The 14,598-nt window shown below is 41.2% G+C and overlaps 1 protein-coding gene across 1 annotated transcript in view; it reads right to left on the reverse strand.

Annotated features, from left to right (window-relative positions):
* Window positions 1-8,250: 8,250 nt before the first annotated feature.
* The window catches only part of ERC2 (ELKS/RAB6-interacting/CAST family member 2), a 705,044-nt gene continuing 698,696 nt past the window's right edge, over window positions 8,251-14,598 (reverse strand). The window contains exon 17 of the mRNA XM_084832475.1: window positions 8,251-9,142. Coding sequence (XP_084688601.1) covers window positions 9,116-9,142 — 27 coding nt within the window. The 3' untranslated portion in view covers window positions 8,251-9,115. The remainder of the gene's footprint in view (window positions 9,143-14,598) is intronic.

Raw genomic sequence — 14,598 nt, forward strand, 5'->3', positions numbered from 1 at the left:
CTGCCAGGCTCCCTATCTCACCTGATTTTTGTTTTACTTAAGATTTCTTTAAATTACACTTTAAAAAAAACACCTGGGGGGTGGCATGCTGCAATATAAAGGGCTTCTCTCCAGTGCCATCTTATTAGAGTTCAAAAGAGTGGCTTTGTGTTTTGGAGCTCAGACTCCACCTGTGCCTTGTACTAATGTTTTTGGGCAGGTTACTTTTCTTTTAGTCTCATGACATGAGTTTGCCTTCTGGGTAGGGATGGTGGAGAATTTCTCCATGAATCTCCGGGAGGCCGAATGCCAATGCATTCGGGCCCCCGAAATTGGTGGGGAAATTCTCCGCCCCCCCCTGCCCTCCCGGGATGGGACTTACCTCTGTCGAATGTCCCTCTCGGCGGCGGGTCCCGGCGGCGTTTCGGTGGCATTTTGGAGGGGGCGTCGGCCGGTCTTCCGACCGGCTGCCGCCGCCATTTCCCCATAAAGTAAAAAAAAAAAAGTGATAGGCTACGTAACGATTTATGTAGGCTATCACGGCTGACTTTGGGGAAAAAAAAAAAAGCGCGTACGCAAATGGCGGCGCCCATGGGTGCCGCCATTCGCATTTCTTATTTGGGCACGGGTGTCAGGGTGGACACTGAGCCCATAGAATCCCAGAGTAGTTCTGATTCGGAGGAAGAGCAGTCGCTCCTGGGAGAGGAGCGCGCCCCTTTTTCCCAGGGCCCGCAGCTGACAGAGATTCCTCCCACCCACATTCCTAGATTAGAAAGCAGTCCAGGGAGTGACCCAGCACCGATAGCAGACTGGTTGGATGCGCGGCGCAGACGCAGAGAGTGGCGCCAAATGGAGAGCGCGGAAAGGAGGCGTAGCGCCCGGTTGGCGCTCAAAGAACGGTTGCGCCCAGAGGATCCAAGGGAAAAGGGGAAGGATTCTCCCTAGTCCTTATATTCAGGGGTCTGCCAGTAATTGCTTTTCAAACGGGGACTAACTGTTCCAACTTAGGGCATAGGGATGCTGCTGCTCAGATCTAGTTGCTACCTGTAGAGTTGTAAGTTGTAAAAGAAGAATAAAGCTTTGAAAAGAATCCCATTGTCTGCGTCTGGACTTGGCTACTGGATTAGACTGAGAGAGCCCTCCAAGGAGCCCTTGACAGCGGGTAGTCTACGTAAAGATTTACGTAAACTACGGCAAAAATAAGGGCAACGCAAATAGTGTTGCCCTTATTTTCGCTGTAGTCTACGTAAATCTTTACGTAGACTACCCATGCCCAAATAAGGAACGCAAATGGCGGCGCCCATGGGCGCCGCCATTTGAGTACGCGCTTTTTTTTTCTTCTTCAAAGTCAGCCGTGATAGGCTACGTAAAGATTTACGTAGCCTATCATGGCTGACTTTGAACATCTATCTGTGATAGGCTACGTAAATCATTACGTAGCCTATCACGTTTTTTTTTCCAATTTACTTTTTTATTTCGCGGCCGGGGAGACGGGGCGCTCCCCCCCAGCCTGAATTTTGGTGGCGAGGGATGGGGTGCCTCCCCCCAAGGCTGAATTTCAGCCAGGAGGGGCGGGGCACCTCCCCACCACCAAGAATTTCGGGGGGAGAAACGGAGCACCTACCCCCCCACTGAAAACAGCTGCGGGCCCAGGTAAGGGACTTTCGTCCATCCTTACTTCTGGGTAATGAGTGTTTCATGACCACCATACCAGCCGTTTTATGAATGGGAACCCCTTCCATGACACTCCCTCAACATTCCAAATGTGCCCACTGACTCAAAAAGGTTGGTGACCCCTGCATTAAACCAGCACATGGGCAAGAAGCAACAAGCTTCAGGTCTGTGCATAACCCCTTCCTCCTCTGTCCATGATCACATTGGAGCTTTCTCTTCTGGTTTCAAACTAATCAGAGTTCTCCATTATATCAAAACACAGGGGGAACTCTAGCTAGTTTAAACTATGGTTTCTTCAAACAAAAAAATCACAGCTTATAATTTCATCTATAATTTCATTAGGTAAATAATGGTTTGCACATTTCCATTTTATACCAATTTGGATGTAACAGCAAACTATGGTTTGCCACAAAAGAAGTAGTCAGGGACTGCACAAGGGAAAGAGAGGAGGGAGGAGGGAACATGTACACTAAGGCTTGTTCATGTAATATCAACCCATGGTTTGGCATTACATCTAAAGTGCGCCCGACCTGAAACGTAGGGCTCATTCTCACAAAGATTCTTTCTCACTGAACATACTTTGGCATATGCACACACAAAGCAACCTGGATCCCAGTTTATAGCTGCATATGCAGATTCTTGTTTTGACACTCCTGACACTCTTGTTTTGATTCTTCAGAAGAACTGGGGGGTGGGATTCATAATATGTCTGAGCATTACAAGATGGCCAAATCTGCATTACCAACATGGTGACATCAGCAGTCAGAACTATATGTGGCTGATCTGTGGAGGGTTAATGGATAACTGGGGCTTCAACTGCATAGTCTTCTGCCAATCCAAATCTAATGCTGAGTAATCCTACAACAGATGCCACTTAGGGGTCATGCTGTCCTTTGGAGATGCTTCTTGTAGCTATTTTTCAGGAGTCTTCAGAGGTAAGGATCTAGTCCAGACTGAACCTTCAGAGATAATGACAACAACAGACAATTCTTTGTAAGATGTGCAATTGGGTAATTTACTGAAAATGACTGTACATTCAGTCAGTTTTGACAAGGAAGGACTTAATGAAGTGCTGTAATGTAGCAGGGGATGCTTACACAAATTGTGGAGATACTGCTTCTAAAGAACAAGAAGGGCTTCAGCTGGCACTGTTTACTGTTACTTTTACAGAAAATTCGATTTTCATATCAATAGTAATCTCACATTTTGGTATTAGTTCAGTGTTAAATCATTTTTGCTTTATGCTTCTTTCCTTGCTGAAGGAAGATGACAATGACACAATTCAATTTTCTGAACTCCAAACAAATGTGTCAGCATAAATATCATATTAATATATGATAATATAATTTACTGCATTGCTAGAACCATAATTTGTGGTCCGAAACAAAGTACAAAAAGTACAGAGGAAAGAAACATATTTCGGGTATGAATATTTGTCAGGTTAAGTTATTGTATCCTAGAATTAAATTTCTAGGATACGATACAATTATTCAGTGTAATAATTGACTTGGGGGGGCGGGTTGAAAATATATTATTTCTCTTTCTCATTTTCATTATCCATTTTTATGTAAATGTATCCCTACAGTAATATTAAAAAAAATCTGTCATTGAGATAATATTAACTGAATTTAATTATACACAAGACACATTTGGTTTCTTGGAGTCTTGCTCTTTTCATTGGATTGGGGAAGTCTGTTGAAGATCATGTCCAATATATTTATGAGTCTCCTGAGAGACTTTACATTTTAGAAGCTGAAGCCATCTGTTCAATTTAATACTTGGTACAGGATGTGATCCAGAAGGGAACACACACACATTCTGGACATACACCTATATTTTCTCAGAGTTACACTGTTAGAAGCACCTTTCAAAGAACCCACAAACTGCTCTTTAAACTTAGGAGTTTCCCTTTCCCCGAAGTTCCCATTTAAATGAGCTTGTGTCAAATCACAAATTGCTTCTTGAACATGGATGAGTTTAAAGACCAGTATGAGGGTTCTGCAACGGCAGCTTCTAAAAAGGTAACTGAAATTCCAGTGCATGCAAGGTACATACAAAATTGAAGGTTGCAAACAAGACTGCTTTTTCAGAGAGTTGAAGCTGGTGTGCTAGAATCTTCATTGCCTTCAGTGTACATCTCTGATCAAAGACGCGTTGCTGGTTTTATAGTGATTGTGCCTCAATGACCTGCAAAACATGTTTGACTAGAGATGATGGTGAGGCTAAAGAAATGTACGTGTGCACCATGTTCAGTGATGCCTCTATCATGCCGACTTCAACCCTCTGGAAAAATTACCACTACCGCCACACCTGTTATGTCTACCCATAGCATTTTATCATTTCTCCAGCTCCACTTAATCAATGTACTATAACCAATGGTGGAAACCCATCACAGTAATATTTATTTACTAAAAATAGAACTTGTAGTCTCATCCATAGGATAATTAGCTTTAAAGGCTTGAATTTAAAATGAAGTACTGTTGTTTAATTTCTTTGTAGATCCAGATGATATTAATATTTTAACATCTTATAAACATATATGCCATCATTAGTCATCTATTTTTTCTATCTTAAATAATAACCTAGTGTCATAACTAAAATGCATTGATCTGACATCTCATTATTAAATACCCTGTTTTAAAATAATCCACCCCTTTCAATGAAAATTATTTTCAGGTAACTATGCTTAGGGATTATAATTTAGAACTTGGTTACATCTCAGATCTTTCTTAACATCTTAATTTATTTAACACATTTGTACCCTACATTCCCCACAGCTCAAGCTGGCATACAGTACATTTAAAATCAAGCATGTAAACCTCATAGAGAACAATTAAAAATCCCATCAAAGAGGTACAGTAGCCATTAAAGTAATTTTCAGTCCAGCCGCATCATATGATCAGCAGCAGATATCAGGAACTATGTCTTACAATAAATAACAATAAGAAGAACATTGAGAACATGTACTAATTAAATGATACATTCTTGGGCAATAAACCCATGAAAGAGTGCGTTCCTCAGGGCGAGGGGGGGGGGGAATGTTCACTTCAGCAAACTACTAAAGCCGAGCCCATGAAAGCCTCACACTGATTGTTAGGAGGATGGGAAAAATAATTCTACGTCTACATTTCAGAAGAATCTGGGGAAAGGAAAGCTGCTGCTTCTAAGTTCTGGAGTCATCCCAGCCTCGTTGGCATAGCAAACAAGGTATTTATCAGGGTTCTGGAATAAAATAATACAGTGTAAATTACACTGGCAACCAAACAAAGGTCTGTTGGTTGTTTTGCCTAAATACTTTTGCGCCTGGAAAGTAAACAAAATTCTACTGTGTGTGCACATACACACAGGCTATGAGATGTAAAAGCTGATAATAACAGTTGAAAATCGTATGGCTTGCAAACAGCAAAAGGCACTCCTATTGAAATGGCATATTTCCTTAGCTTTATAATTACCCATGGAGTGATGTAAAAACAAACAGTAAACATTTACTGAAAGGTCATACAAACAAAGGAAGGCTGTTTTTATATGTATTTCTTGACAGCAGATGAGAGAAATGTTAAGATTAGCAACAGTATGTATTATAACTTAAGTGCTGGTATTCTTTGTTACTAATCTGGGCATTATCCAGAAGACAGTTAAGCATGCTTACAATCTTATTAATTTCAAAGGCACTTACACACTTGTAACTATATACTGGATAGTCACTTTTTTTTCTGTCTGACATTTATTATAGCATATCCTACATCTCATAAAATATACCATTTCCATTTATATCAGAAATATATAACTATATGGATTTCGATCTTTACTTGTTTTGGTATTGATGGATACACCCTTATATTCATAATAATCCTCTAATTCACTATTCCCAAGCACCCTTGTCATGGAGAATATACCTATTGGTAGTTTTAATATCTTATTATCTGAAAATAAAACCCAGTAATTATCAGTATTACCAACTCAACGTGTTTCAGTCCATAGACAGATGGCTTTATCTGTGACTAACTTTTAATTAGGGCCATATTTTGAATTGTACAAGGATTGAAGGATCAGTATCCTTAGATCTTCCTACAGACTAGCTTCTGCTGTAGCTGAGACACAGGTCAAAAGAGCACTTTGACCCCACTCCTCCATCGTGTGAATGGTATCAGAGGTGATGGTCCTGCCAAAATCTCTGTTTTTGTTCACAGTGAGGAATTCACCCTGTGTCTTAGATTGTGTAGAAGAAAGCATCAATTATAAGGAAGAAGGCTGAGATCAGAAGCTATGTTGGGTGTCAGATGCAAAGTGCCTGGGACTGGAGAAATGTTATGCATATCCTTAAAATATTATAGTAAACAAATATTTGTTGGTATCATTTTTTTGTGACTGATGCAAGAGAAAATTGTTAGTAGCATGCAAATATAGCACAACCCTGGATCATTTTGTTAAAAGGAACTTCTTTGAACTATGCTAAACCTAAGAAGGTGACAATAGATAATATTAATGTAGAACAAGTTAATGATGTTACATATTTAGGAATTCAGTTGAATTAGAACTACACTTTGGTAAGTCATCTGGAATCCACAAGACTTCTAACCTTTCAAATGACTAAGGCCATATTACATTTTGCTCACTTTCAGGAAGGTAATTTAGTACTCCCTGCACTCGAGATCTTCTTGGGGAAAGTGGTTCCACAGGTGGTGTTTGCTGCAGAAGTGTGGGGTTGGATGAATGTTGTTACATTGGAAACGATCCAAAATTCTTTTTGAGGTTGCTATCACATGGCACCCCTATTACCATTCTGAGATCCGAAGTCACGTTTTCTTCAATACTGTCCAGAGTTAATATTACTTTGCCTTTGTACTGGCTGAATTTATAGCATATGGCAGATAGACGGATGCCCCCAAAATGCTATTTGGAGCAAATTTCTTATAGATCTGTACAACTAAGTATGGATTACCAAAAAACAAAAAGCATCTGTGTTTCTTATAGCCAAGAAAAATTCTGAAATCCCTAATACCTTTATTAGGCCAATTCAAAGATCACATACACAAAAAGTGCCAGCTTTTGAAATCTCCAGATTTCAAGATGTTACAAAAAGCAGGTTGGCAGAAGAGCGGGGAAAGGCTTACTGGATGTTGTAGTCAGGCTGTCTGCATAGTCAGAGGCTTAAGATGAGATAGAGGAGGGGGCTTTTCAGGCATTCAAATTGGACTCTGCCAAGTGATGCACTGGTTTCAGGTTTCAGTGCCCCCAGGATGACTGGGAAGGAGAAAGTAGCAGACAATTGTAGATTTAAAATATAAAATATATTTTTTAAAATATATTTTTTAAAATATAAAATCCAGCTGTTAACTCAAAACTGTCTGCATCTTGGACAAACCAGACAGGTTCCTTGGTAGGTGGAAAATACAAACAGAAATCCTCCAGGCAGTCTTGATATTAACAAAGGTGGAGATAAATTTAGATGCTGTGCTTGGGGAAAAAAGTCAACAGACACCAAATTGGGTAGCAGACAGCTGCAGAGAGGAGGAGAGAGGAAGAAAGTCCCGTTGCACTAATGGACACCGCTAGTGCAATGTTGGCTCATTCCAAACCATCTTCTTCCTTCTGATATTTTACCCTAGATGCAGTGCAAAGTAAATGCTATTCAGACAGGAAATAAGTGGGGGGAGGGGGGGGGTTGCAATGCCTCATCTCTAGGCTTGAACAATCCCAGCTGCCAAGCTCAGCATAGTGAGTGTGCTGCCATCCCCTGCTGAGCGTGACTAGCAACCAGCCTTCCTCCCAACTTTGAAGCTGAAGGGGTGGACAGAGATCATCCTGGGTGGTGGGGACTAGACATTATAATTTTTGGTTTGGCCCACAAAGCCAGCAAAAAACTACAGATCCCTGCCAACCTCCAGGCCTGTCATACACCTTGAAAAGAAGGTTGACCAGTCACAGGCAGAGAGTTGGCCACATGTACACGTGGAGGTTCTTTCAAAGTTTTTTTTTAATGAACACGTGAAGCTTGGATATGAGCAATTTCGCTCCTTCCCCTGTGCATTCATAAAGCATCTGAATACAGCTGGTGACTAAAATGAGTGCAAAAATGGCTGGTTAGACAGCAGCAAAAGTGTAAAACCTTGAATGATTCCTGCTTATTCAAAAACATTTCATTATGTATATAATTGATACTATTGAATGAACTGACAAATAGCTTAGCTAGAAATTTAGATCAGCAGTAAGATTTCAGAGAAATCCAGTGATCAGAATCAGAAAATGAAAACTGAAATTCTTCCAGTGGTTTTGTACATGTCTATGACTACAATGCAGAAACATTTCCACAAATGATTTTTGTGGCATTATCTTTTACTCAAAGTGCCCATAAATGTACATTTAAAATAATTAATTGAATATACATTGGTCTTTGTTCAAATAAGACTCAGTCCCTACTGGCTGGAGCAGCGAGTGATATATATGATATATCTTACATACCAAGGCATATAAAGAAGATATAAACATAGCAGGTGACACAATTGTAATCAAACAGTGAATATATAACCAGATATATATTTTCCTGTTTATAACCTTGAACCAACCACATTTATTTCAGAACATTACAAAACTTTTGAAGTTATATTGTTTTTAATGGTTATTAGTCACATACAATAAAATGTTTGACTTGACTTGACATTACAAAACTGCTGTGACAGTTTTTCTTTCCAGAACATAATATCATCATCATCATCTTATATAATTTCTTTATGCAAAAGTTTTATTTGTAAATAGGATGGCTACAGGACGCGTAAGCTGCACCAAGGAAAGCAATAGACACTTTGGTGCAATTCAACACTGGTGTAATTTGACTGAAGGCAAAGGACCAATGCATGCCATAAATAAAATATATTATGAGGGGATTGGGGAAAGTTCTTAAATGTTTAGCTTGAATAACATGGGAACATAATGATATGGATGAGAATTATCTTAGTTAATGATGTCCATCCATAAATATTCCAAATGTTGTCATTCTTTCACTCCAGACAAAAAACCAAATTGGATCTAGACTTGCCCCTCTATAAATGGAAGCCCTCTTTCTATTCACAGAGATAAAAGGGCCTGACTGGATGCTTCCTGTTGGACAAAAGCATTCCCCTGAACCCTCCAGAATAGTGTGGGAGTTCCCACACTATCGTGCCAGTATTGTTCATGTTGTTCAGGAGGAACCCCAAACGCTCTGGAATAGTGTGGGAGGTGGCATTCCGGGCTCCAGGGCAATGGGGGAAGCAGAGAAAATTGCCACCTCACCTCCTTCCTCCAGCACCAGAATAACTCCACTGAGAACAGGTCAGGATCTAAACCATTTATTTTACATTCACAAGATACGCTTACCAATGCAGTTTAAAATTCAAACAATATTGAAGTGCTTCTAAATAGAGAATAAAAATGGTATCTCACCCCTCAAAACAAAACTGGAACTTTGGTTTATAGGAACCGGTTATGCCCATATACCCTCCTCATCATCCTGCGAGGCAGACATTAGAGATGCACAGAGGTGTTAGCATTGAAATGAAAGAAGAAACAATTAGTTAATTTGGTGCAACCGAAGATACACTAAAATATAACATATCAAATAAAACACTGTGAAATTTAAGCAGCGACTACATTGTATGATATCACAAGCAACCAAAACCAAGAAAATAAGGAAACATCTCTAGCATCCAGTTGCTATTTTCTATCAAAAGGGGATTGTAAGATTGAATAACTAATTCAGTTTCTATGGGAAACTGATTCATAACTATTGCAGAAAGAGAATAAGGCTGCAATCCTATACATCCTTACCTGGAAGCAAATACCATTAATTTCAGTAGCGCTTACTTCACAGCAGACATGAATAGGATTGCACTGTAAATATCATGACTAAATACATCAGCAATTACTATAATGAAAATATTTTATATCTCCAAAGCATAAGATAAAACCTGATAAGAAATGAACTAATTTATTGAAAGGAGAAGGGGATGGCAGAGGATGAGATGGCTAGATAGCATCACCAATGCAATGAATATGAACTTGAGCACGCTCTGGGAGAGAGTGGAGGACAGGAAGGCCTGGCGTGCTATGGTCCATGGGGTCACGAAGAGTCGGACACGACTGAACGACTGAACAACAACAACAAATTTATTGAAACAGGTATACTTTTACTATACAGTCAATCCAATCTATTACTTCATGTTTTAAGTATGCTATTCTGGTGGAAAACAGCATGGCTTCTATCCAAAGGTGCATTGCATGAGTGGAAAGGCATTTCCACTCACTCAGGATGCCCAGTGATTTTCACTGATTCCCTAGTCCTATTGCAACCTCATGGGCCACATCCCAAGCTGTTCTAGAAGGCTCTGCAGTCCTCAGGAGAAGCTTGTGTGTGTGTGTGTGTGTGTCTACATAGAGGGCTGCAGTGCAGAGGAGAAACTGGTACAGCCCCATTGTATGACTAGAGTTCTATTCACACACCTTTGGATCCAACCCTATGTCACTATCGAGGTTTTCCTATTTATTTATTAACTTTATGTTCCGTCTTTCTGGCAAAAATGACAGTCAAGATGGTTAACAATAATAAAATCCAAATAAAAACAGAAATAGAATTAAAACATAAAAACACAATTACAACACATCAAGCAACTGCAACATCGAAATAGTTACACACACACCCTTCAGTAGCAACCCAGCTTAAACAACAAAGGCCTGTCTGAATAGAAATGCCTTTGCCTGCCAGCAGAAGGCCAAAAGAGATGGAGCGATCCTAGCCTCCCTCAGCAGGGAGTTCCAGGGCCTGGGAGAAGCCACCCAAAACTAGAAGACCCTCAAATGTGCCTCTCATGGTGCTGGGACTGAGAGAAGGGCCTCCCTTGAAGATCCTAAAGTCCAGACAGGCTCATGTGGGAGAATATCTTGGATTTTTCCCTCTTGTTTTAAAGAAGCCCAGCTGAAATTAATGGGCATTTGATATTAGGAAGTTTCTCCTAATGTTTAGCTGAAATCTGCTTCCCAGCAATTTCCAGCCACTGGTTCTCATCCTGTCCTCAAGTCTGTCTGCCCCATCTTCCCTGTGTTAGCCCTTCAGATTTGAGGGCTGCTCATCTTCTAGTCTCAAGGCTTACCCTTGATGGCTTTTTAGCAAATAGGGTGGTGTATAAATGCAAATAATAAATGATAATGCCATAACTCTTTCAACTGTTTCTCCTGGGACTCGGTTTCCAGACACCTCACCTGGACATGATCTAGTCTGTCAGTGTACTTCTCAGAGCTGGCATCAGGGGTTGGCATGGTCGGGCAGCTGCTGAGGGCCCACAGGCTCAGAAGGGCCCATCCCCAACCCTGCCGACCTCTGCAAGTGAAGATTCTCTGTACGAGGCAGAGTGTTTGCCTGGGATCTGAGTCAGCGTGCTTGGCTCCCAACTTTAGTCACCACCTATCAAGCTGAACTACCCCAATGCATGGGTGGAAGTTGAGTGCCAATTCAGCTGTCAGGCAACATTGCTGCCACCACCACCCATCTCACCTGACTTTTTGCAGGATTCCTTTTGTTTCGATTTGCAATTCTACCTTCCTTCATTTGCCAGTTCTGCTTGCTTTAAGCAGTACACACACACGCACACACACGATGTGTAGTGTAAGTGGAGTACTACATGTATGTGATGGCTAGCATTATTAATTGTTATTAGAATGTTGCTGTTGTATAAAATGTTGTTGTTGTTGTTGTTATTTACGTTTCTAAACCACCCCATAGCTGAAGCTCTCTGGATGGTTTACAAGGATTATAAATTCAATAAAAACAAAATACGCACTACAAATGTCCAAAGGTTGCTATTCTTAAATGTAATTTCCTCACCATTGCTTTTATACATCCTGAAAACATTATTTTGAGAAACTGGGTGTCTTCTTTTTTTCACAGGAAGTTGCTCGTACTTTCTACCCCGGCCAGTCTGATTCTCAAAATGCTCTAGGTGGGTCAAACCCCATGTGATCTTATAGCAGAGCACTTGAGGACTGGGATGCAAACATCCATCTTCTACAACTTATTATCCTACTAATGCTACAATCTATTATGGCTATCACAGGAGTCAAAAACATCAGACTGAATTCATTTTTCTAACATATTAACTAACAGCACCAGGCAAGCCTCAACATATTATCTTGAAATCAATTGCAACATTATTTTTGCTTGATCTTCAGCTTTTTTGACAACATATTGTGCATTCCATCTATGAACTCCTTCCCCAACCAACTTACCAAACACTATTTATCATTTTCTGATTGAAATATTTCTGTTTTATATATAGTGTTGAAAGAGTCTTCTGCATCTGCACTTTAGAAAGACATACATCTTAAGAATGATTTTGTTTACATGTGTGTAACAGAGAACAGAAGCTGCCACAGATTTACTAACTAAGAGTACCATTGGGAAGAACTAAACTGGCATGGTTTTGAAAACAAAGGATGTTTCAGATGTGAGAAGTACCTGGTTAAAAAGAAGGAAGGGAATGACTGAGGAAGGAAGGAAGGAAGGAAGGAAGGAGAACAGAACAGAACAGAACAGAACAGAACAGAACAGAAGGCAGGTAAGTATAGCACGAAAAGGCCTTCTGTCACACAGTAAACCTATTTAGCCCATTTAGATACAGGTATTAAAATTCATTGTTTTGTTGAATAAAAATTATAATAGGTTGAACTGAAACCTCTGCTACCTGGAGAGAGAGAGAGAGAGAGAGAGAGAGAGAGAGAGAGAGAGATCAGGCAAAGGGAACTCTTGGCCCATGGGCCTAATCCAGCCTGCGGAGGTTCCCCATCCAGCCCATGGAGCCATCGTGGACTCATCCAGGGGGCAAGGTTTGGCCTCTATACCCTCTCTACCAGAAGAAGCCCCACCATTATCTGTTATCTCCAGGGAATGGGGAAGGTGCTGTGTGAGCCATGGCTAAGTGGGTGACTGGAGGTCTCCAGCTACCACTTCAGTGGAGGCCACTTCACTCATGTGCTTCACCTCTCCCATGCACTCTCCACAAAGGGAAAAGGCACAGGGCGTGTGAAGTGGCTTCGCTGTGGATGACCCTGGGGGAACATCCTCCCTACCAGAGACAAATGATGTCAGGGGATGTGGCCATTCCCGTTTTACATCATTCAGTCATCTGAACTCTCGATTCCAGTTGTTTGCCTCTGATTATATATAATGTACACACACACACACACACACACACACACACTCCTCTCTTTGCTGGTTTTCTATTTAAAAGTGCAATTCTATCCTTGAGTTATTCCTACTGCATGATGAGAGGATTGCTACTCAAACCCCTGTGCTGGCATACACACAGGTTATGATGCCTTTGTAACCTTCTATGCCATTGTAGCCTTGAGTCAATGTAAAAGGAGGGAAGCATTTCAAAAGGCCCTGAATTCTTTTCTGGACTTGATTAAATCCATAACCTAAAAAGAGATCAAATGCACTAGCAGCACATGGGATCCATGGCTGCCAAAGATACTGGACTGACTTTTTCGGAAGTGCTGCAGGGGCAAAAACCAAGGAAGGAGCCTACCCACAATGGAGGACCAGTTTGCCCTAAAGCTTCCTCTACCCCCATTTTTGCCACTGCAGCCTCTTTGTATCTCCCAGTTCAATTTAATGGAGCCACATCTTCCAAAGATTCTGAGGCAGGGCCAGGAGAAGAACAGCTGGGACAGAGGGGGGTGGGAGAAAATTCCCCAAGACTCTACAGGAGTCAGAGTAGAATCTTCCCAAGGGCATAACAATCAGGAGAGTCAGGTACAGATACTGCCTTCCCCTCCCCCTGTGGGAAATCAGCTTCCTACAGAGGAGGAGGGGGCCCGACTTGACAGACGCAAGAGTCCACCGCCAATCCAAGAGGGCGGACCTTGTGAGAGGAGGGAGGTGCTCTGCCAGGTTGGCCACCCACCAGAGGCAAGGGGGGAGTACCCACCCTGAAGGAGGGGCTTAGAAACCCATTCAGACTCTGTGTAGTAGAGGACTGTTAGTTGAGCGGCGACCCCCTTCCTTATTGGAGTTTTCCCTAACAGAGAACTCAGACTTAGCTAATTAGGCCCCAAGGGCAGTCATTTGCCTCTACTGACTCAAATAGTTTGAAAGGCCACTGTTAGCATAATAAAGGAGTGTTGATGGAAACTCTAGTCCCTGTCTGTTTTACTGCACCGCAGGAGACCTTGTAGACCTGACAGCGACCCAGCATTGTTTCTTCTTAAAGTTGAAGAGAATGCCCCAATCAGAACAACACTACTTCATGAGGTAGCATTGTTCCCAGGGGCATTATGGGGGGTGGGATGGCTGCCCCATTTGCAGAATTCCATAAGGCCCCAAAGATTATTACAATTTTCAGGGGCTGTTTTTGCCCCACTCCTGAAACTGATGAAAATACTGATGAATACTTCAGTCCAGCTTTAGTGCATACGATATGTGTACTTACAGACAGGGAGGCCCACCTGTCCAGAACAGAGAATATTTTGGAGATTCTGTCAGTTGAAGAGTTGGTACCTGAATTTGCTTGCTTTTCTCTTCCCTCACCATTCCTTTTTTTTTTCCCTTTTGTAGCATGCATATCAAATTGTGAGTCTGTGAGCAAGGACCATCATATCTTTAATCTCGGTACAATGCTTAGAAAATGTTGGGTGCTTTATGGGATGATAACAAGAACAACAACAACAAGAACAACTTCTACTACTACTATGTATGATCTAAAATACAAAGAAATGAACAATGTCTTGTCACTGTACTTACTGCCTATAGTTTCTTGCTTTAAGGACAATGTGTAATAAAAATAGAACATGTATTCAGGCTGTTCAGAACTCAGTAAATTCAATGGCACTACTTGATCTGAGTGAGCATTGATTAATAGTTTGTTTCTGACCCTATTAATATCAGGCTGGCTTTAGAACTGTGCCGTTATGGTT

This window comes from Heloderma suspectum, chromosome 2 (genome assembly GCF_057233095.1).
Source record: "Heloderma suspectum isolate Gila_16-S chromosome 2, 16-S_ref, whole genome shotgun sequence".
Lineage (NCBI taxonomy): Eukaryota > Metazoa > Chordata > Lepidosauria > Squamata > Helodermatidae > Heloderma > Heloderma suspectum.